Below are 26,185 nucleotides of genomic sequence, written 5' to 3' on the forward strand. Positions count from 1 at the left end.
TATATACATATGTATTGTATACACACATACAAAATAAATAAATAAATTTTAATGACACACAATATAATCAGAGAGAAAAATGAAATAAAAACAAAAACCAGTGTGAATCCTTAAAACAAGAAAAATGATTAAAAATGTTGGGATTAAAGTGTAAAAATGCTTGCGTATCCTTGCGATTTATCCCATACCATAATTCCACCTACTTCTTCTACAATATCTTTGTATAATTCTTATATTGTTATTGTTGTTCTTATCGTTTTTTATTATCGTAACACTTTTTCTTTCTTTTTTTATTTTTACTTTTAAATTTTCAATTCAACCAGAGATGATTAAGAGTAAAAATTCATTAATTTTCTTCCCCAAACATCTCTTATTCTCGCCCAATATTTTTTGCTTTTTCATTTAAAAATAAATTAAATAAGTAATAACCTTTATGTTCATATTATTTTTTTTTCTGTTTTTAACAAAATTAAATTCTTCTAATTCCATTTTCAATTATTCAAAACAAATTAAAATTAATTTGAGTTTTAAATGAAAAAGAAAAAAAAAGTTTGTCTAATTAAGTATTCGCTTTTGTTTTTTTATATTATTTTCGAATTATAAAAAAATACAAGTTAATTGGAATGAAAACGCATAATTAAACCCACCAGTACTAAAGACAGAAAAATATTTAATAGTGTTGCTCTTTTTTTTCAGAAGAAGTTTAAAAAAGTTATAAATTTTGAGAAAAATTTAATTAAAATTTGTAGAGAATATAAAATTTTTTTTCATTTTTAGCAACATTTCACAAATATTTTATAAATTTTTTTTAACATTTTAGGTTTTAAGGTGTGGAAGTTTACGGCCCAAATTATATTTATGAAGGGAACCAACAAAGCAGGAAGAGATTTTAACCATTATCAATATCAATTACAACGCTGGAACATTTTAAGATCTAAATCACTGGAATCATTTAAGGATTATTTCTAGATCCGTTCAAGCAACATCTCTTGTGTAATCAATAAAACCCTTCTATTTTACTTCAATTGCAGGCCACTATACAAATTCTAAATCATTAAAGTTTTATACTAAAATTCATTTACACTTTTCAATAACCAGATATACATATATACAATTACAATACATTTTCTAATTATTAGAATTATAATGTAGAAAATTTACTAGATGATAAAGCCAATTTCTATATGAAATTCCTGGAGCAAAGTAAAACAAAATTTAACTTTACATTTCACACTTTTATACCTTGTATAAAACAATTTAAATTACAAAAATTAATATGCTAAATTGGCAACTACAATATAATATGCAACTATACAACAATAAAATGATTGAAAAAAAAAAATTAATTTCTAAAAGCAATTCTTATTCAGTCATTTTCTAATTTTCTAAAATAGTTATAAAGACATTCTTTTCATCATTAAATATTTGCTTCAGCAATAACAGAAGAAACATTTGCAGTATCTCCGTAACATGATCTTAATGATTCTTGTGCAATCAATGTATCCTTATGTGGTAGTACAGCAACCTGATAAAATAAATCTATACCCTCTTTGAAAAAATCAATAGCTGCTTCTGTATCTTGTTCCTAAAAGTATACATACATACGTTTTAAAATTTATAAATTTTTCAAGAAATTTCAAATTGTTTTTTTTCTTTCATTGTTTTTTAATTTCAATATTACTTTCATTGATTTTGCTGCTTGTCTATAAAGTTCTTCAGCTTTAATAACCGTAAGTACACTTTCCTTCAATGAAATATTTTTCCGGCATTTTGTACATCGTACATCTTTATTAATATCTTTTGGAAATTTTATTATGTTGTCACAATTTGCAGTAGTGCACCTACAATAACAAAAAATTAACTCTAAACTGTATAACCATGCACATAGACACATATACATACATTTATATCCTTGATATTGTAAGTAGAATAAAGGATATAAACAATATGTGTGTAATATTATAGTTGAAGTGAAATTTTCTAAACAAAAATAACAATATATCTTTAATGTTCTTCATGTCCTAAATATTTTTCTCATATTGTTTTCTCTCATAGTTATTTTTGTGATTTAAGTATACAAAATAAAAAAAAATATTGTTATTTTTGTTATGATTTTTACTCTTTCTCTCCTCCTCCTAAATTTTTGAAAAAATTGTAACTAACCTGAATCTAACCATTTTATCTAATTTTTGTAGTGTTGGCCAATTTTCTCGACATGCATCACAATTACATTGAAACAAATAACGTCCTTTTAAATTTTGTTGTCGTTCCTTAAGTATCATTTTTGTGAAAACGGGACCGTAATTTTCATATACAGTATCACCACTTTTAACTGGATGCGTACATGCTAAAATAATTGATTTACCACAAAAATATCTTGCAACTCCTGGCCAACATTCATGATTAAAATATGATCCAACACGATATAAACCAGCACCAATATATACAACTTTTGAACCATCAAAACGATGCTCATTAGTTAAAATTGTTTCATAAATTTCATGTACATTATATTGAACAACTTGTAATAAACCAAGGAGAGCGGTAGCAACTTGAATTTCTTTACTTGTTGGATTAACACCCTCCGTTATACGTATACCAAAATAACCAGATTTTTGAAGGCAACGTAATAAAAATGCAGCCATTAATCCACGTGCCAAAAAATCTTCTGGTTGTCGTAAATTATTGTGTGTGCATAATTTTGTGATAAGTTCATTAGACAATTGTAGACCATCATCTATAGTTTTTGATTGTGTAAATATTCTCAATACAATATAACATAGAATGGACATGCCAGAACCTAAAAGTGATTAAAACAGTAAAAGAAAAAGATATTTATTTCATATGGAAATTACACATAAGCAACTTATACCTATATACACACATTTGTAACGTATATGAGTAGGTATTCTGCCATTATGTTGCATATTATAATATTGTACAATTATTATATGTAATGTAATGTATAATATGCAAACAATGCAATTTAACATGAATTATGCAGAAGTAAATAATTTTATATTACATGTAGTCCTTTCGTACAGCAATGGACTGAACCCAGTAATATTTGGTATAAGAGGACAATTTTTCCCTTACATTAATATTAAAATAATTGTTAAATTATGAGATAAAGAAGAATCGTTATTGAAGCAAATGAGAAGAAAAGAGAAAAAATAACAAAATTTATTTCGGAAAAATTATTTACTCTTTGTTTTTTTGTAAGTTTTTACCATTCATTTTAATAAATTATGGATAATTTTATATGGTCTGTGATGTAACAAAGAATTATTTTACTTTTAAAGCACCATTATAAAGTGTCCTATAGAAATTTGAACTTTTAAAATCAAATTGGATGGAAAATTTTAAATAATAACGATGCCGAAATTTCAATTTGGTAACTCCGTAAAGTGCAAGTGTGTGTGAATAATTATTACTAAACTTACCAATCATTAAATCGGTATATTGGCATTCATATTTGTGATAAGTTTTAAATGCCTCAGTCATACAATCATAACTACAAAATGCAACTCCAGAACATTTGTAACAACCAATTGGCGTAATTAACCTAAAATAAATAAAAAATTGTATGAGCTTACGAAATTTTCACATTATAAATCAAATTTATTTAATTAAAAATTTAAAAATTGTTTTTTTTTCTAGCACCTCTGTAGACAATGATGGCAATGTGTTCCATAATAATTTGGTAAAAGGCAAGCAGCTATAGGTTCCTCTGTCAAAACAATATCTCCAGTTTTGAGGTTATCTTTTGCAATTATATACCGGCCTTTATCAGGACTTTCGGCAAGTGTTAATAGATTTGATGCACCTTTTAATTCTGAATTTTCACCACCAGTTAATGATGGAACTAAAAAATATAAATATTTTATATAATGTATTCAAAATACCCGGCAGCGAAATAGTTACCTTTAGGTTTTTGAACTTTTTTCAATGTTGGATTGATTTGTTCGATTTCATTCCGTGCTTTCTCAATTTTAATTTCATTACCAGCTAAAAATGATTCAGCAACTCCTAAGGAAACTTTGGCTCTAGCATTTTCACCCATTACTAAAAATATATTGTAAATAACAAAATTATTCATTTTCAAAAATCAAATTTAAGTCATGGATCAAAAATAATTTTAATGATCAGAAATTAAGCAAATTACTTACATGTATAAGCTTTTGCCATTTTTATATAAAATTCTGGATTTTGTTTTGTATTTAAACCGAATGTTGTTGTTAATTTTAAATCAGCTAAAGCACGTTCTCCTTCTCCCATTTCTATAAGAATACTTGATCTTTGCCATAAAGCTAAAGCTAATGTTAAACCACCATCTATTTCTTTATCAGCACCTGAATATTAACAAAAAATTAGCATGTACTAAGCATTATTTTTAAAAATTGCATTTAATTCGAGAATATTTAATTAAAATTAAAATTATTTTACATAATGTAACTACGACTTGTTAAATGTATTTCATGTAGAAACTCGCATGTACAATTTGTTGAAATATTGATTTAAACAGCATCATTAATTCTCATTACATTTGCGCTACCGCATTTTATTTTCAACAATATTTTTCAATAATTTTTTTTCTTTTAAATAAATCCTTTTATAAATTCTTTAGTGTAGTTAACCATCAGATATGTATATAGAGAGTATCATCGAAAATAATTCTTTAACTACCGAGACTGGCAAGTGATTCATGAATAAAATTAATGTTATAGGACTACCTACTTGATCAACAGCACAAATGTGAAAATTTATTTATAATATGTACCATAGTTTAAACGATAATTTTCTGAATGATTGTACCCCGTTTCAAATGTGAATAATTTTATAAAATGCTTTTCGTCAACATTTTATTCAATCAAGCAAAAGAAAGCCACCGCCACTATACTTTGCATTTTAATATACAAAAAGCAGTTGTTTTTTTCTTCATTTTCGATTCAAAACGTGGAAAAATTTAAAAATGAAGATAAAATTGGAAAAAAGAACTACTCTTTTTACATTTTTTTTATAATTTTCCTTTTTAAACAGTTGAAATTCAGATAATTAACTTACGTATATCTCAATACCACATAACGTTAATGTGCTGCTTTTTATCATAACCTCAAAATAACATGAAAAAAATAAAATAAAAACCTCAGCAAAATATAAAGAAAAAAAAAGAGATAAATTTTCTTTTTCAGGTTAAAAAAAAAGAAGAAAAAAAAACAAGCAAAGTGAAATTATAGAGGAATGAAAAGAAAAAAAAAATTGAATTGATAACTTACCTTTTTCTGGAGCTCGTAGAATCGCTTGATTGATGAGTATTAATGCTTTTGAATAATCACCCAAAAGGAAACTTTTTTCAGCTTGAATTCTACGTTGTGCCGAAAATGTTGCATCTTTCTTTTTATAAACCGATTGAACATTTTCCAATATACCCATAACGATATCACTTATTTCACGATCATTAAATATAGATAGAATTCTTGCTTGATCTGATTTAAATTGACCAAAATAATTTTTAAGCCATTTTTCACCGCATGATTCTTTTACTTCTTCATAAAACTCCCTAAAAAACCCATTTTTATCAGATTGTATTGTACGGAAACTACAAGCTTGACTATAAATATCTGAACTAGATGACATTTTTATAGTTTTTCTTTTTTAGTTTTAAATGAATTAAATCCAAAAAAAAAAAAAGTTTATAAAATTTAACGGTATAACAAGTAAAAAGAAATATTTTGATTTTGATGCAAAGAGCATCAAATGCAAACTGAGCTAATTTTTACGATATTGTGTTTTTTGACACTACACAAAATTTATTCAGCTACGAAGAGCTGAATTGTATTTCAAAATTATAAATAGAATTTTTACAAAATATTTAAAATACTATTCTTATTTTATAAAAATGAGAACGAGTTAATGAAAAAAGAAAATATTTTTAAATGAATGTGAAAATGATATGAATGAAAATTTTAAGAGAATTTTTAAATTCTCATTCATAATTTTAAATATTTTATACAATAAACAGAGCAGTTTCGTTGTGGAGTGAAAACTGTGGAGTGTTACCGAAAAAAGTCTGGCAATAATAGATCGTAAAAATATTTAATGTCAATTTGCTAAAATGAACGATCCAAAAAAAATTATAAAATTTCTATTACTTGTATAGTAAGCCCTTCTCGTGGTCAATGGAACAGCGGTTTGAGGTGGTATTATTTACCGATACTTCCAACGATGGGAATTGCCCGCAAATGGAAAGCCCTGTTTCCATGCCTGGCAGCAAGAAAAATGTATAAAATACGATCTTAGGAAATCGGGTATATTCCTTTCGTTCGGCGGATCATTGCTGGCCTAGCGTTAGTCAATACGAAATATTGACTGTCAGGAGAGCATTGGGGATAGCCATTCAGTGTCACAGCTGCCGAGAGATGAACAAGAATGTAACTCCTTTTCACTATCTAGTGTTCGGCCTGTTGAGGGCTTGACTATTCACATAGGGTAGAAAAAGCATGACGGGGTTGGACGAGGAAGATTGACATCGGAGATTAAGACAGCGTCTCCAAAAGGGGGGGTGTTTGAAATGAGCGATCTGTAGTTGAACGCACGGTGACAATCGGATGTTCTTAGGTCAACCAAGTAACAAACAATCAATTACTTTCGCCTATAATAGCTTTTCTCAATTGTATGATTCTACCCTACCAATACAAAACCAAATAAAGTTAGATTTAAAATATGATGATATTTATGTAGGTTACTAAGTATGCCCGTATTTACATAGTATAACAACAGTACATATTGAATTGGTTATCAAAGTAATTAAACTTAATATTCAAATGAAAGTTAATAGATTTCCGATAATTTTGAAAATCAGAAACTTTTTCAAAAACAAATATCGTGCCGTTTGGAAATACGTGCTTTTGTATATGTACAATCATAATTAAATTTGAAATTTTCATCGGAAAAAAATGAAAAAATTATGCTAAAAGAACTTTTACAATTTTTAATCATTATTAATAAAACTTTTTATTAAACAAATTATTCAAATGCTTTATTAAGAAATTCATAATAAAAGTATAATGGAAGTATCAACCATCAGAACATTGACCCAAACATCCTCATCTTGCTGCAAAATTAAATTGGATTAAATTAAAACAATATTGCATTTTTAATGGATATTTTATGAGGTGAAAATTAAATTTCCTGATAATTTTGAGTTTTAAATAAAATAAATTTCAAATAAAACTTGTGCAAAATCAATAAACAAACTTTTAAATTAAATTGTTTATTTGGGATCTTTTTCACAAAAAAAAAAAACAAATTCTCTCGCAAAAATTGAAAAGCAAAATTGCAATGAAATTTGTCTGAGATGCAAAAAATATGTGCTAAATTTTGTTTTTAATTCTTCTCTGTTGCGTATAACGTATTGAAAATATGTTGGAGAGCGGAAATTCTATTCTTCATGGATCATTTTATTTTGTTCACATAGAATTTTGGTGTTCCCAAAATAAGTGAAGAAAAAATAAACTGTGCCATAAATAGGAAAGTTTGTGCGTGTGATTATTGAGGCTTTCCGACTCATAGAGATGGGGGAGGGTAAAAAAGACAGGAAGACTGAAACGAATGATACCTCTCAATTTACCCTAAAATGCTGAAAAAACACTTCTGCGCCTTCCTTCACGGGGTAAACAAAAGCACGATAGAGCAAAACTAATGGTTTGTACTATAGTTTTCGGAAGTTGTGACTCAATGGAATTTTAAGTTGGGTTGTAAGACCATCACTCTTCTATTTGTATTTTGATGATTTTCAACACCTGTTCAGAAAATGAAAAGAAAATTTATCATTTCGTGGCGAATCCAACGCCCAGGAGTTATTCATGTTATTTTGCGACTCTTATAATTTTTTTCGAGGGGCGTATATTTTAATTTCTTACATACACTTAGTCCAATCCTCGCCCTCTAGCATTATACCCATCACGTTCTCGTTTGCTGTGGTTCTTACTACTGCTAGCTTCTAAAAGCTTTTAGAATAACATAATTTTGTGAACAATTGAGTTTACTTAAGAGAGATGTTCTACTTTACACAAAATTTTTGTGAAATTCGGGTTAAATTATCTTTACTCTGACGGTCATTTCATTCTTCACTGGAGGAAATTGAGGAAAAAACTATTTATTGGAAAAGAATTTTTATTTTATTTTACTACAAATTTGAATATAAATTGTGAACAGTAATTCGCCCCTCTTTTGGAGAGTTCTCGAACATTTAAGAACGAGAAAATTGTATAATAATATTAACCTCGTTTTCAATATTTCTTTTGGAAATTTGGCACAATAGATTATTAATCATAAATTTATTATTTAATTAACAAACAATATTATTAATATTATTAATAATTATCAGAACCCAATCAACATTTTCAGGCAACTAATTTTTAATAAATTATTAATAAATTTAATTTTGTCAATTATATTTTAATATTATTCGAATAAATTCCTTGTTCAATAATTTCAATAATATTTCGAAACACGTTTACGATAATGGTTTATTTTTTTTCTTTTAATAAGAATTAAATTTAATTGCATCAAATTTGTGTTATGATCATTTTTTTTTCGATCACAAACCAAATTAAATTAAATTTCAAACTCAAATAATTATTTTCAGTATAAAATTTTTATATTCTTGCATAAACAAAATTCCAACATAACCAATTAAAAACACAAAATTATTATCGTCTAATTTTCTTTTACTAATAAAAATTTTTTAATATCTAAAAGTAATTAAAATAAAAATAAAAAGAAAATCATTTCAATATCCGAAAAAAAGCTCGAGAAAAAAAAAAGATGAAAAATAATAAAAACTTGTGAAATTATTTTATTATCCCTGAAGGATTTTTAAGGATTCATTTATTGGTTTTACGAGTATATAATCTTTATTTAATTCACATACATATACACACATATAAGTACATAAGGATACATTAAATTTACATGATCTGTCTTTGTTTCCTTTCTCTTTTCTCTTTTATTTTCTCTTCTTTTTTTTTAAGCATTATGAACAAATATAATGGAATAAAAAGAAAATATGAACGGGGAAGAAGAAGAATAAATAAGGAAATGAATTGAAGAAAGAAGCAGAACAAAAAAAACTAAATAAAAATTCTGAATTTATTTTTATAGAAAATTATCTGAAAATTTTATCATAATTTTAGCTATTATTATCGATTCTCGCAAATAATTTCTCTAGGAAAGTCATTTAAGAATTAACTTTAGGTTTTCTTTTATTCTTTTTTTTATTATTATTATTATATTATTGTAACCTCAGAACATGTTCATTACATACTTAAATATATATTTATTGTTATATAACAACAATAATACTTTCATTAATTTGTATAGTGACCATATATACAAAAAGAACTCAATATTAATTAACAAATATTTTGAAAACATTAAAGTTATGAAGCTATTTGAAAAATTTTAAATAATAAAAAGTAGAACATACACAAAAATGGGTCTTAATGTAGATAAAACTTGGAAAAATTCGTCTCTGTGCGAGCCACGATATCTTTTACTTAGTGTGATCACATAACTTCTCCTATGTAAGGTATGATCTATAATAAAATCTTCAAAATAATATTTTAAAAACAGAATTAAATATGAGTATAAGTATAGTAACTTTATTAGACACCTGTACGTATTATTCATTCTCTGAGTTGTGGGAAAACATCACTTTCACAGAATATATGCATACATTCTTTCCTATTGTAATATTATAAGATGGATTATAAGATTTTTCGGGATAAATTCAACCGCAGCAGTGGTAAACCAAGTTTAACAAAAAAAATATTTTTTAAATAACTGGTGAGACACGACCAAATTGCAAGAGAGAAAGTTAATAAAGCTACTATCCTTTTATTACTGAAAACAAATTCTTTTCTATGTTTACATACGCGGGACGGTCGGGAAACTTTTCTATTATAAGTAAAGTAATATACAAAGACCAACTAATTAATATTTTTATAGCATATTTTACAAAACCGTTCAGGCTTCGGACTTATTATAGGGAACTATAACACTATTTAATTAGCGAACATGCCAGAAGGAAAGGCCGATCCGAGAATGTTCTCTACAGAAGCTACTACGGCAAAGAGAAGGAAGACGCGGTGACCCGTTTTTTTAACTCATTTCCGGTTCTAATGAGAAGGAAACAGAGGTTTGAAGAGCAACAAGTTCATAAAAAAATTGGATTGGTTTAGGCAAGGAGGAGTATTGAGATGCGATCGTATTATAACAGATCTATCAGGTCGACGTATACCTAGTGATAAGCGCTTAAAATCTAGCTTAACTTAGCAAGCAACCAATACAGTCATCAAAATTATCACTCTTCTAACTGCTTCCATATTATCTTTAATTTCTTTAAAATTGTGATTCCAATCAATCGTAATCAACTATTTTATCGTATATTTCTTTTAAAATTTTTAATTTTTTTTATTATTTATACATATACTGTTATACAACATTTAAAGAGTAACAGCGCATCAGTATAGTAAGAGTACAGTATGCATCTGTACAAGTGGTCACCATAATCTCATAGTTATTATACTCTATATTTTTGGTATCCATGGATTTTTTGTAAATCATATAATATATTAGTAAAAATATAATGGTATATATTTATAGTTATTAACTGTTATATCGTATCTGGGCACACATACTTTATTTTTACAAAGTTATGCAATTATGTAAGAAATATTTATTTTTATTCATCTACAAATATTAAATACGTATTTTCTAGTATTAGAAAAACAATAAATGCCTACATACGTACATTCATATAGGACATTCTGTATTCATATACACATACACACACAGACGCACATATTATCACAGTAAAATTGTAAAAGTTTCTTATTTGTTTTTATTTTCGTTTCGTTTTTTTTTATATGTTTTTATCAAATAAAAATCTCATTTTTAGATTTAGATGAAAAAAAAATCTATCGAAATTGATTGCCATCGATTATGGTAAATTTCAATATTATGCTTACAGGCTTTCCAAAATATCTTATTAATATCTATATTTTATGCATGTTTATGAGTATGTGTGCTCTGTTTTTTTTTTGGGTATTATTATTGAAAACGATAAAGAAGTTCTAACAAACTTTTATTAATGCTTTATTACTCCTCAAGGTTACAACTGTTACAATCGAAGAAGAGAAGAATATATTTTTTTTCTGAACATACGCACACACAAACATACTCGCAAACATTATTTTTGTTTATTTATTTAGCTAGTTCATTTTATAATCCTTGTATCCTTTTTGTTTTCTTTTAGCTTATTATATGTTTTCTTTTTATGTTTCTCTTTTTTTTTCTCCTTTTACTTTCGTTACTTTTTATTTCAACTCGCTCGCTCGCTTCGTGTATTGAAAATGGGTTAGAAATTTTTTCTACAACAGAGGAATAACACTTGTATTTGAACATGTGTTGAATTAGTTAAAAAGCAAAAAAATAACAGAAAAGTAAACAAAAAACGCAAAAAAAAGTAAAGTAAAAACTAGAAGAAAAGGAAAAAATTTCCAATAAACAAAAGTGAAAGTGATTAATCTAGATTATAGGATATTTTAAGAGGAACCATTTGTTTGATCATATGTTTGTGTTCATATTGGTCCGTTATCCATTTTCAATGCAAAATAAAATCAATATGCGGATTCCATTTTTTTAAGATAATGGGAGGATATTATTGTTAGCCTTATAATTTCGTAAAATCGGGTAAGTGTTTTTGTTTTTAATTCAAAATTGAATGGGACAAAATAACTTTCAGGCTATGAAAAATTTGTAGGGTAGAAACATTTTATAAACAAATATAGGGTAAATTAATTAGACGGATTTCTAATTAAACACTTTTAATTTATTAAAAACTATAAATTAAGTATTTTCAATATAACAAAATATTTTAAGGTTTTATTACAATATGTCGATGGAAAATTTTTATATTAAATTGGAGTTCGATCCACCGTTCAAATGCAAATAAAATATAAAATAAAAATTTTCAACCATTTAAGTTCGACTTATAGACGAAACTGGCTGACAAATATCACAGTTAAATTCGGTCCGAAAAAATGAAAATAAAATAGGAACAAAATTTATTGATTTAGAAACATGTTTATTATCAAGAGGCTTATTAGCTTTCTAAAAATTCGAAATAAGTGCGTAAAATATAACACTTTCACAATATTGTATAACACTTTTTCTAATAAAAGCAACATGAATTTTTATTTTTTAGCCAATATACGAATGCGATTGATTATATGACGACTGCTTAAAATTTTTTTTTCTGTTATAAATTTGATAAATCAAGCCGAATTGCCGTGATTAAAACAAATGCCGTCATCTGAAAGCATTAATGTCGATTACAGAAGCGAAGCTCTGTATAAGTAGTTAGTCAGTCAGTTCTTAAATCAGGCGTATAAATAGATCGTTGTTTAAAAATTTTACCTTGCAGAAATTTTACTAGTCTCGGCACAGTCCAATAGATTATGAAAATTTAGTCTTCAGTTACAAATAATTAGCTGCCTTTTATTCTAAATATGTCAACTAAAATATTTCTAAAATCAATTTCTATACCTCATTTTTAAACTGAAATTGTAAACGAATTATCAAATTTTGTTTTATAAGAGAAAAAAAAATTTTAAAGAAATCTTCAAACAAAATGATCTGCTAAATAAAATGTTGACATAAAATTTGTACGTATGTATACAAAAAAACAAGTCTATACCTACATATAATAGGTTTATAACAATATTTTTTTATAATATACATAAATACATAAAATTTATGTACATTTTTCTTGAAGTTTGATTGAAAAACAATTTATTCTGAATTATACTGATTTACAAACATAATATGAAAAGCAAAAAAAAAAAAACAAGAAGAGAAATATAAACATAATTTAAAACGATTTGGTAACAATAGTAACCAATACCCTATACATATATGTATACACAATATAAAATTTTCATTTTGTATGTATTTAGAGATCATGGAATTTAATAATAAGGTAATCTCTTTGAAATATTTTTATACGCATAAAAGGTGAAAATCAACAACTTATAGTCCTACACTATCTACATATATACATACATACAATCTCGAACTGGGAATTTGTTTATTTTCATCTACAACATAATATACACTTTAAAAACTTTTACGCCAATATCAAATAACAATATATGTACAACTAACTAACCCACATACATACAAAGTACAATGACAAAATTGTTTTTTTCTTTATTAAATTTTCCAAGTTAATCAATTAGGAAATTTATTTTTATAATAATAGTCAAAATTTCATTTTCCATTACATAATATTAATAATATCACAAATAGTATACATACATTCATTTCATATACATATAATATTGAATCTGAAAACCAATATAAAATAAACTAAATAATATCGCCAATGGGTCAAAGCTATTTTACTAAACTATACTACAAGTAAATTACAAAAAAATTACAGAACAAAATGAGTTTTATTATTATATAAAATTAACATTCAATATATTTACAAATTTCAATAATATTTTAGTATTTATAATAATAATAATAATTCTATTAAAAATTAATTAAAATTATTTTAATAATATCAAGAAATCAAAAATTGAAATAAATTATTTTTCGATATTGAAATCAATTAAATTTATTAAATTTAAAATCAAGATTATTATTATTATATAACGTATAGTATATACGATATTTAGAATTAAATTAAAATCTTGAATAATTTTGGGTTTCTACTATTACACACATAATATACGATGCTCGATGAAATATGTAAACTTAAATCTTAAAATAATAATTATAATATCGTATATGACGTATTTAATTTATTGAAAATGAAATTTACTTTACATACTTTTGTAATATTTTTAATATTATTATACTTTTGAAGTTCAAAATAAATATTTTTAGCCAAAGTGTTCATATACGAGTATGTATATGTAGTTAAGTATAAAATTATTGTGGAATAAATATTAATTGAAAATTATATTTAATTAAAAATAAAGTATATCTTTTGATACTTCATTTTAGTTGTATTTAAAATCCATAATTATATACGTACGTATGTAAGTATAGAATTTTTTAATATTCAATTAATTGAAAACTATAATTAAATTTCTTTTTTTAATTATATAATTTTGTTGAAATTATTTTTATTATATTGCAAAATGAAATACTTAAAATTACGATCATGTAATTAATTATGATGTAAATTTAATTATAGTAAATTTTATTTGTTATACAAAAAAGGCAATTTTCCAAAATCTTTACGTAAAATTTTACAACTTATTTACAATATGAACTTTAATTAATAATTATAAGTTTGGAGAAAATTATATTTTATTATAGTCCAGTCCTATATATAAAGGGGGGTTCGATATTCGGCGGTATTCCCAACGAATAGTGATAGAATGAATTTAGACGAATAAAAAAATAATAAGAGATATTTTCCCGTTTACGATTCTCTTTCGAGTCATTGAACCCCAAAGCTTTAATATTTCTCAAAAGCGTTCAACTTGTTTTTTTGTTTATAATTCCGGAAACTTTTAGTTTTTTACACGAAGTGAAATATTCCAACTTTCAATTATATAAGAAATATTTGCTAAAAGAAAGCAAATAAAGAAAGAGAAGCTGAAATCAAATACATTAAAAAATATCTGAACATTACCGTTTCTAGAACAACAAGAGTAATTTGATGATAATTTTTAAGCTTCTAATCGAATGCTGTAATAGAGGTAGCTGTTTGAATTGAACGATTTCCAAAATTTTCAAATTTATAGCTCATTCCAATCCTAGGTGGCAACAACAGACGGATAGAATAATGTATGTTAAGATCATCTTCGGTTCCGATTCATACAAATATTCGTATATATTCATACTGCATAGGGTTTGTTGGTGGATGTTAGGTCTTGACATAATCGGATCATCACCTTTATAAAAGAAGGCGTGTATACATATATCAAAATGAAACACATTAAGCAAGATCTGAAAGTAAAAATTGGGATTTTATTAAAATCTCTACTATGTCCAGTCCGGTATTAAAACTTAAGGAAAAACATTTATACAAAAAATTGTAGTCAAAGTCATCTACCTGTCCTAACACTACCATTTCTATTTCTTGGCAAAACTGATGTATTGCCTATGTTATTGGTATTTTAAAAATTTCTCATTATTATTTAATCAAAATTTTCCTTTAAATATTTTTTTTCCTGTTTTGTGCTTTTTTTTAATAATTTTCTTGCTGTATCAAATGAAAATAGTACCAAGGTAATTTTAAAATAATTATAATTTGCTCAAAATACCATTCCTAATTAACCATTTACTTAATAATATAATAACGCGTGTACTTATAATAAATACGAATAAGTACATCCATATACGTACATAGCTAAATAGCTTATGTAATTCATATACATATGTACATACAATATGTACCTGTTATCATCCGTCGTCTTAAATTTAAAGTTGCCTAAGTCAAAATTAGTTTTATTTTTTTACTTTTCAATTTTTTCGATAACTTACAGTAATCCTAGAATTCTACTTACATTATAAGACTTAACAATTTCTTCCAATTTCAGATTCAAATTTTTCATGACTCTGTCGCATAAATCTATAAATATAATGGACTTCAAATTTAATGTTGAACCAAGATAAGAAAAGTCCTCCCAGCAATTACTAAGGGCATTTTACAAAAAAGAAATTTTAACTCAATTTACAAAGGTCATGAATTCCAATACTTGTTGACGTTAGCATCATTAATTCCAGTTTTTGTTGCAAACGCAAGTGATTATCATTTCTTGATTTTTTCTTCATGTGTTACTGCATATACAAAAACAAATTGTTAAAAATTACTAATTGTGATGTAGAAACGGAAGGCAATTAAGAAAAAAGAGATTTTTATGTATGAATTATGAAATATCAACTGGCAGAAGTAGTTTTATTTGCACATGACAGTCATTTACAAATGAAAATGATTAACGTAATTGACATGATCGTCGGAGTGATTATGTTCTGGGCAAATACCTAAATTTAACTGTACTTATTAAGCACTACAAACAGAAAATTATAACATTGAAAACTTAAAATCACTCACCTATAAAATCCTCAAAATGGAACTTGATATAATTCAATTATAAAAGTCCAGTATTAACTTTTTTTAAATTTTATTTCTGTATACGCTTCAATATTTTCTAATCGAATATAGGAAAAAAACAAACATTTTTAAAGGAAAATATAATTCCTTGCTTGACTGAGAACACAAGGTCTATAATAATTTAATTTTCAAACAAAATTATATACGCCTTAATTTATAACATCAAAATAACTTAAATTTTTGGTTCTAAGAATTTTTGAAAGAAAGTAAAAGTCATGCTACATATACGTATATAAATAGTATACGTATAGGACAATATACATACAAACATACTCGTAGATTTAACAATAAATGTATGTATGTAGAACAATGTAATTGTTTAAATTGTAAAGAATTTCGATTCTGAATTCCGATTAAAATTAAATTTAAATTTGATTCCAACCAATCCAAAATAATAAAATTGAAAAAAAAAAATCAGTTTAAATTGAAAATTAAATTAAAAATAAAACCATAATTTTCTCTATTTATTCTTTTTTTTTCGAAAAATTTCCACAAATTTTATTTTTATCAAAAAATAGATTTCATTTGAATTTAATTTAGTCATCATATTGTGTAATTAATACAAAAATCATCGTTATTTAAACAATAAATATAAAAAAAAATAAAAATAATAAAAAAAAAATTAAATTTTAATTGTAGAACGTGTTTTATGTGTACAAACTAATTCGAAAATAGAAAAATAAAAAAATTTTTTTTTTTTAAATTGTTAAAAAAAGTGAAACAAAGTTTTATTTTACTTTGATTTTATTAAATGATTACTTTGATTGGTTTTCTGTACTCAGTCATAGATGTAGCTGTTGTATAAAATATTTAGTAATGTTTATACAAACATTAAGAGTTGGCATGTTTGTTATTAGACACTAAGTTATACAACATTGTTGTTATTCCGTTTGTATACAAGTTACCATCAGAGTTGTCTCCTTGTATGTGCAATATATGGAAAACTATATGGAAAATACTCTCATTATGTCAATTAAATGTCATGATAATTACATTGACGAATTTTTTTTTTTCTCTTTTTTTTTTTTGTTTTGGTTGTATTTAAACCAGAACATTAAATTTGATATGACATGCAATAAGAATAAAAAATTTTTAATTTTATTTTTACATATCATTTTTAGTAATTTATTTTAATATTTTTTAATTTTGGTTTTTTGTATTTTGCTAACTTTTTGAATGTAAAGGGAATGAGACAACAATATTAATGCCGTATCAAGTTTTGTCTGTAATGAATATTTCACCTTTGTGATGTACATGCATGCAGGATATACGCATATAATATTATGTAAGTATAAGTTCAATAATTTGTAAAATTATAAGCACAATATTTTTGGCAAATATTATTAAATTTTAAATTATTGTAGATGGCAAACATCATGGGGTGACGGTATATGGCACTGTGAATTAAAAATATAATTTTTTGTTTCTTTCAAATTCTAAAACAATGTTCAAGATATTCAAGATAGTCTCTTTCCCGTTAATAATGGCTCCACATTTTCAAGAATGGGGTAGTGAGGAAAGAAGCTTCTTCTATTGTGACTTACGGAATATAATAATAAATACTTGATCTTAGAGCGTTTGACATTAAATATGGCGATTAGAAGTCATAATCAAAAAATTAAAAACAATTTATAAATCAATGGCTTGTAAAATAGTTAATTTCCTATGGTGGCACAGCGATCTTTGTGAACAACAAATTAAACTATTATGAAACCAAAAATATAATTTAAATCTCATTGAAATCTTTAACACTCGGCCTAATTTTAAGATTAAGTACCTTCTACAATGCATCCTGTGAAAATAATGCACTATAAATTGAACATTTTGAAACAGAAATAGATCAGCTATCACTGCAAAATATTTTCTTTGCGAATGAAAATATAAACCTATTGAAGAAAACAAATACAGTAATCAATATAGAAATATGATAAACGCCTCTGCTAACACATTAAATGATCATATTGTATCAAATATAGACGACGAGCACAAAATTACATAAAAGTAAAGATAACGAGATATTTGATCACAAAACTGTTATTGTGAGTGTTAAGTTCACAAATCATGTGACAAAACCTTACTTAGGGCTCTCACACACTAAAACTGTTAAAATTAATGGAACGGTCAAGAATGAGCTGCCAGAAATAAATATTACTGAAGTAATATTTATAATATTTCACAAAATAATGTATACAAAATTTCTAAATTTCTAAAAATTTCCATGAAAAAGTCAAAAAACTTAATTACAAAATTGTACAATTTTTTATATTCAATATTATTTATAAGCACTGTATATTCGTCATATACACACAACATCTATACCCCTTGTATTCATATATTATACCTGATTTTGCAAACTGTGTTGTAATATGGTAGCATATTTATAGGCTGTCTACTATTTTGTTACATAAATTTTGCTATCCGGACTGTTTAAATAACGAAAGAACAATGTTTACTTCTATTTCCGTGATGTTACAATAAAAAAAAAAATACTTTTATTTTTTATTAAATATTCAATTTTTATTTTTGTTTAATTAAAAAATACAATTTAGGAAGAGGAATAGAATAAAACTATACAAGTATGTGTTGTGTGTATATACGTTTAATATATAGATCTACTTAAAATTCACATTGAATTTCTAAGCAAAGAACATAAATCAAATGAATTGTAGGTAGAATACCAAAAATTAAAAAAAAAAAACAGGGAAGCAATTTCAAATCCAATTTAAAGCTTGACAATGTATGTGTAAGTAAGAAAATGGAATTACAAGAAATTCAATTGAAATTTTTATTCAATATAATTGAATTTTACCATTTGAAAATTTAATAGAGAATTTAAAAATGAAAAAAAAAAAATCGGGAGAATAATCTTGTGAAACGCGATTGCATACAAACCGTACCTACACGGTAAAAAAAAAAAATTGAATAAAAACTTTTGATTCACGATTTTTGTTTTCGTTTTTTTTTTTTGTATTGTATGTGATATAAATGTGTGTATTAAAAATAAAACATTAAAAATATTCACGGGTTTTATTATGTGGTTAATTTTTTTTTTGTTTTTCTCTCGTTTTTGTGTGGTTTTAATTGTTTACCACATACATTTATAATATAAAGTATATACATACTTTATATGTGTAAGTACGAACGTATTTTATAATCGAAAAATATAATTATATATCCATATATTTATGTAGAAAATCTATAATACTATTATATGCAAACATAGATATACACGTACATATATTATAATATTTTAAATGTTTTTATTCAAGCCCAATTAAATGCAAATAAATTAAATCACCGTGACTATTTTACAAAAGGATATCTGATAATTGTCGTATCACGTAGAAAAGAAATTTTTCACACTTTTCGGAAAAAGAACACAACAAAACACTAAAATACGAAAAAAACTTTAAAAATAAAAAATATTATCGAATACATACGCAATAACATTTGCATAGGTGATGAAACTTGATATAGACAAGAACCATAAAAATTATAACTTTAAAATAACAAGAGCCGCAATCAAACAAAACTATTTCAATGAAAACAGAATCAAAATTGTTAACTCTGAATTCCTGGTAAAGTTGTGATTGAGTTCAAAGTAATAGGTCCATAAAATTACTATATTTTTTTTCCAGTGATTTTGTGAGCCGAAACTACTACAGCAGGCATAACAATGATATAAATCCACGAAAATTCGAGTGAATTCCAAGCTCGTTTGATTCAGAATGGATGACTTCGTGTTGTGGGCCTGATTCCAGAGGGACAGCAGTAGCAAAACTTGGCTTTAGTTAATAAGCGTAAAGTAATATAAAATGTCCAATAAACGACAATAAAACTATATGAAATCTACAATAATACGAATATGAATGTGTTAGGAATATCCACAATAATGTTCGCAGAGACCACGACGAAGGTTTGGCGGAATTTTTAAAACGTTCACAGAAATCGAGGACGTTAAAAAGAAAACCGTAGAAGATTATAAAGAAAGAAAGTCTGAAAAAAATAGCAAAAGTAAAATTTTTGTTAGAAAAACTGATTAGATTCTTAAAAGTAAATGAAACTCCAAAATAGAAAACCTAAAAATCAGATGAAATTTAACCACGTCATTGGAAATAAGTAACATCAAAGCAGAGAGATCTCCACTAAAGAAAAATGGTAAACTTAAAATGATTAAAGGCCCCAATCCTTTTTACTCAGCTTATGTGCAAGAAACTTGCAAAAAATCTAGAAGTTGAGCCAACTAACTCGATTTCTGGCAATAACCCGCTTATACTTAAATTTCTGATTTTTATGTTTTAATTTTTTGGATTTATATCATAAACTTTTCAAAGATGTTGAAGAGCCGTACTAGGCTCGCAAACCACTGTTTAGCCATCTGTGTTGCATGAAATAAAAAACATTCTGTTGTTTTCCTTTCTTTTACTTTTATTTTTTACCCATAAAGTAATTTCAGTTCCCGTAAAATTTGAATGCTTAAAAATATAATAATTGATATTCGCATGAATTGCGAATATAAACTATGAGTATACCATAGAAATAAAACTGAACAGGAGTTTATTAAATGACATTTATTGAAGCATATAAATTGTTTTATACCATTTATTTTCTATAATACAAACATATCTCAATGTATAACTATTTATTTTTAAATACAGATTTACATATCGTATTATTAACGATCATAAAATATAAAATTTTCTTGTTGTTTATACTCGTATATCGCATTGTCGTACATGTACACCTGTAAATACATAATTATTATTATATCTTACATAAGAACAAGTATATTGTATGTATATGTGATGAAAAACTTATTAAATGAAAATGTCCTTTATTTTTTGGTGACTTCATTTAATTTCTATATTAATTACGTGTGTTGTAAATATATTATGTTCAAAAGTTCAAAAAGAAAATGAAATCTAATTAGATTTCTAGATTTTCATTTTATTTTATGATGTTTTTTTTAATATTTTGTAATTTTAGAGTTATAAACCTCTTTGAATTTATTAGAAAGTCGTTAAAATTTTTCTTCCTTTTAGATTACTTAGTTACAAAATAATATTTAAATTTGTTTAGCTTTTAAACCATTAGAGGCCAGGACACCCAAATAAGGATCAAAAAGTCATTAGTTATTTTCAAACCCTGAAGTCAGTAATATTTTCCATTTAACGCAGCCTACTCTACTTTAAATTTCAATTAACATTCTACTCCTTGTTAACCCTCATAAACCACTTTCATGGACTTATCACATAAAAATCTACATTTTTCAAAAACTTATATTTTCTTGTATTGTAACGTTAAACAACAAATCCCTAAGTATAGTTTGGAAATTGTTAACTTAATTAAAAAAATTTAATTCTCAATATTCAAAAATCAATTGTAGATTTAAAACTTAAGCTTTATTACAGAAATTACTATTAAAATTCAAATATCTCGCACTAAAATTGCATATTTTTGGGGGCAATTCCCTTATGTTTTATCTTCTTTCTTTATTACTTTTATAAAAAAACTTTGGGATTAGCTACATTTTGATTGTTTGAAAATAGTTTACAAACTTTAAAACAGTTTTGCTCCTTTTTTTTCTTTCAAACGTTTAATTGATTTATTTGTAAGCAAATTCAGATGTACAACACACACACATACCTACTTACAAATATTATCGTAATTATTACATGAATTTTTCAAGAATTTATTATTAAAATGAGAAAATCATTGAAAATTTTCTTATTATCACTATTAAAAAAAAAACAAAATAAAATAGAAAAAGTAAAGAATCTTAAAGAGGTTTTCGGTTTCCTTTTCTAAAAAAGGATAATAAAAGAAAATTGTTTGACTTCGTAAGCAATTAAAATTTGATTGCCTGACGTGCATTTCAAAAATTTCAATAAAGATTTTCATTCTAAAAATGTCTTAAACTTATTAATATAATTATTCTATGTTTTTATGGCAATAAAATAGCACAATAATTCACAGAATCTGTATACATACATATATACAAAAAATTATTATATTATAATACACAGCAATATATATATACAAAGAATTCACAATAAGAATATCTACATATACATTGGTGTGTACATTTATTTAAAACGTGAACATTTATTTAAAACTTTTATCCTTATACATACGATATTCGATTTTCATACCGTGTAAATTCATTTGTAGTCTTTGACAATAATTATTATAAAATAAAATAATAATTCGATAAAAGTTTTACGTGAACATTTTGACTTTATAAACGAAAATATTTGACACAATATAGATATTTAGTTTACAACAGGGTGATAACAATGAAACTGTGAACACGTGTGTTTTATGAAATATTATTGAGGTTAATAAGACGACACCTCGGATATTCTGTATCACAAAACCACAAATCGTAAGGCGGTGCTTAAGGCAGTGTAAAAACGCTTTCCAAGTGTTTTGTAGGATGACTTTGTTGAAGGTTTTGGGTAGGTTGTTGCATTTAAAGAAGCGGAAAGGCTTATTTGTTTACTTAATTTAGTGCATCGGCCTGTGTGGCAAAAATTTGACTGTTTGGTACTTCATATTATAGGAGTATAAGGGCATTGTAGACATAGAAACAAGGAAGAGAGAGGAATTGGTTTAGATTAGCAGTTAGTTATGTCAAAACAACAAGAAGTTATGTTCCAGGACAAGAGATAGAGTGAGAATTGCAGTTATAAGAAAAGATGAATAAGAATAAGAAAAGATAATGACATTGCGGTCGGCAGAAGAGATAATTATAATCTTTGCTAGGATGTCGAGGTGGAAGAGGAGAAGCCGAGGTTATTCTTATCTTTATAGATCTTCCCTTGATATCTTTTAAACGAAACTTTCCATAACATCCTGTCCCGTTTTTATTCAATTTTATAATAAAATTTTCTTATTTTCAATATTACATCTAATAATATTTTTTTTAATACTATATTTGTAGTACACCAAATATCCTGTTATGAATTTTCATTTAAAATTTTCAATTTACATACAAGATATTAAACTTTAAGTATGTGTGTATGTTAATTTATGTACAAACAAATATACAAAATATATTTACGTATCAGCTCATTATTTTAACAACTTATTTGAATAATAGATGTATTTTTAATGCCTTACTTCTAACTTCCATGTTAATTTGAAAACTTTAAACCAAAAAATATATAAAGGATACGAGATAAAAACCCTTCAATTAAGCGATTTTTATATTTGAATAACAATGCTTTCTTAATGACATATTTATATACTTTATATATGTGTGATTGTAGATAAACATTCACGTATATTTGTAAACAGAAAACAATCACAACATTGTAATGCACAAACACAAGTAATAGGGAAGAACGTAAAATTTGTAATAATAGAAGGCAAAAAGAAAAATGAAAATAAACGAGAAAAATAGTACAGAAAAGACTCTTCAAATAATTTAATAACTTAATGGTTGAAGTAAAATTATTTAGAAAATTTCACCTAATGAAAATTCTATTGAAATTACTAATAGAAAGAAAAAAAAAAGGAGGGGGTTGAAAATTAAATATTAAAGCTGAAAACTTAAAAACAAAAGATAAATTAATTTGGTAAGATGATAAAGGGATAATAACGGAATTTCACGTACAATTGAAAATTTTCATTATGCGTCATTTTCTTTTTTACTATTCGTTCGTTCCCTGCTTCTATACTCTATTTTTTTTTAATTTCTTTCATTTTAATTATTGATAAATGTGATAAAATTAATTGAAATTTCAAAAGGAACAAAGTTAAGCTTAGAAAGAAGTAGTAAAAGTTATTTGCGAAAAAAGAGGAAGAAAGTATTTCCATATTAGTTTCGTTTCAATTCTGTACAAGTAGTTCTTGCATAATCGAAATTATTCTTAATTACAAAATATAGTAATTAAAAATTTAAGTAAATAAAAATAAAACTTGAATACTAATTTATTAAGAATTATTGAGCAGTTCTAGTAAGGCATATCACAAAATTAAATTTTCTTTGCTGTGCGAAAGTAAATTGCAAACTGCAGTAGGAAAAAATGGGGACAGGAAATGAGTTAAATTGTAATTAGGTTTAAACAGAAAAAAATTGGATCTATATTGGAAATTATATTTTTTATAACCAGTTAACGCATGATATACAGCTATAGGGTTTTGTCAGGCAAACAGATATCAAACAAATACAAAGTTTCCAGAACAAGGTACTTCGTAATAAGGTGGGTGCTCCCTAGTACATGCACAATAGTCACATTCATATAGGTATTTAGATTAGGTTAGGTTGCACGGCCCCCCGAAGGGTACACCTAGGCCATTAAGGCCCATTATGATGCCGCCGTATCCCCCCTCTCTCCCTCACCAACACGAGTTCCTCAGAAACCGGCCAAGGTCCCTAGCATTAATATTCGCTAGGTCCGTGACCCGCTCAAAAAAGAGGGACCTAAGAAACACCCGCCTGGAGTTCGCCAACGCCGGACAGGAGCATAGCAGGTGGGTCACTGTTTCCTCCTCCTCCTCGTCACAGCAGCTCCTACAGAGATCCTCCTGGCACGATCGCCAATCAGACAGTGTCCAGTTAAAACCCCTATCACCGCGCCAATATCCCACTGTGTCAGGGAACCCAAACCAAGTTTAACTCGAACTGCCTCGTCATCTCGTTAAGGGACGACCTACAATCAAAGACCGTTCTGAACGTAGAGGTCTCCGATTCCAGCGCTGCAGTGGTCCAGCAGGCGGAAGGAGAGCTCAACTCCCAATTGCTCGGAGTAAACATCCCCACACACCTTTCCGTCAGGTTTGGATCCATCCGTGTAGAAATGGACGGAGCCATCCCTGACCGCATCCCGCCAGCTTTGCCTCGGCAGGACCGATGCCCTGAAGTTCCTTACGAATGTGAGGATCCACCCCGTGCCCACAGTCCGCAAGAATCGAAGCGTGACCCGTGGCACAACACGGCAACTGTGATGCGGCCCCAAGGCGCACTGCAGACTCCGCAGCCATTTGCCTGCCCAGTATATCTAATGGCAGCAGATGCAAGAGAATCTCAAGAGTCTGTGTAGGGGTGGAGCACAAAGCTCCACCAACGCACACCATTACCATCCTTGGAACCCTGCTGATTAACCTTAGGTTTAAGAAAATACGGAGCGCCGGCCACCACACCAGAACTCCGTACATCAGAACCGGTCTCACCACCGCGGTGTACAACCAATAAACCATGTTTGGTTTTAGGCCCCACCTCTTCCCGATGGCCCTTTCGCACGAGTAAAGCGCAATAGTTGCTTTCTTTATTCTCTTCATGATGTTAAGTCTCCAGTTCAGCTTTGAATCCAGAACAAGCCTCAGGAATCTAGCCTCCCTGCTGAAGGATAGGCCGATTCCGCCAAGTTTCGGAGGAGCCACATCCGGAATCTTATATATCCTACTGAAAATGACTAGCTCCGTCTTTTGAGGTTTAATAGATAGCCCACAGTCGGTCGCCCAGTTCGAAACTAGACTAAGAGCTCTCTGTATCAGCCCATTTAGTGCATGGAGGATCCAGAGAAGAGGAGAAAGCACACCCCCGCCAAAGCTGGCCCTGGTGGATCTGCCCGACAGCATTTTCCGTTTCAAGGCAGTCAGGGAGCCATGAACTGAGGGCTCCGACAGAGCCTGAGTGATCGACCGCGACCTGACATTGTTGAAATCGCCTTCAATATCTAGGAAGGCAGCCAGTGTGTATTCCTCGCAGTTAAGGGACCCTTCAATGTAGTGTATCAAGGAGTGTAGGGCCATTTCCATTGACCTACCCTTCCTATACGCATATTGCTCCTTATGTATGCGTCTATCAATTTTTAAACAGTTATCAATTGAAAAAACTCTTTTTGCAAAGGAAAAATCAATAATACGGCTACTTTTCTCAGAAATTGTAGTTGAAATCGTTTGAATTCCTTTGTCATAATTGCCTTGTAACTTCAAGTTGCTGTATAACTTCAATTATAATTAATTCATTTATATCTC

General features: G+C 27.1%; 1 protein-coding gene across 1 annotated transcript; it reads right to left on the reverse strand.

Moving 5' to 3' along the window:
* Nucleotides 1–1,292: 1,292 nt before the first annotated feature.
* On the reverse strand, nucleotides 1,293–5,664 carry LOC129613846 (SET and MYND domain-containing protein 4). Its single transcript, XM_055528133.1, has 8 exons — nucleotides 5,277–5,664; nucleotides 4,170–4,352; nucleotides 3,925–4,065; nucleotides 3,664–3,865; nucleotides 3,444–3,565; nucleotides 2,164–2,800; nucleotides 1,682–1,841; nucleotides 1,293–1,585 (listed from the first exon to the last, which is right to left on the reverse strand). Exons 1-8 carry the CDS (start codon nucleotides 5,635–5,637, stop codon nucleotides 1,418–1,420), a joined length of 1,974 nt encoding a protein of 657 aa, XP_055384108.1. The 5' UTR covers nucleotides 5,638–5,664; the 3' UTR covers nucleotides 1,293–1,417.
* Nucleotides 5,665–26,185: the final 20,521 nt, after the last annotated feature.

The sequence above is a fragment of the Condylostylus longicornis genome, unplaced genomic scaffold (genome assembly GCF_029603195.1).
Source record: "Condylostylus longicornis isolate FDR11 unplaced genomic scaffold, ASM2960319v2 ptg000092l, whole genome shotgun sequence".
NCBI lineage: Eukaryota > Metazoa > Arthropoda > Insecta > Diptera > Dolichopodidae > Condylostylus > Condylostylus longicornis.

Coding starts and splice junctions, on each gene's coding strand:
- LOC129613846 (XM_055528133.1), bottom strand. CDS start 5,637: ATGTCATCTAGTTCAGATATTTATAGTCAAGCTTGTAGTTTCCGTACA. Junction 3,866..3,924: donor AAAAGTTCAAAAACCTAAAG/GTAACTATTTCG, acceptor TATATTTTTTAG/TTCCATCATTAACTGGTGGT. Junction 1,586..1,681: donor AAGCAGCAAAATCAATGAAA/GTAATATTGAAA, acceptor GTATACTTTTAG/GAACAAGATACAGAAGCAGC.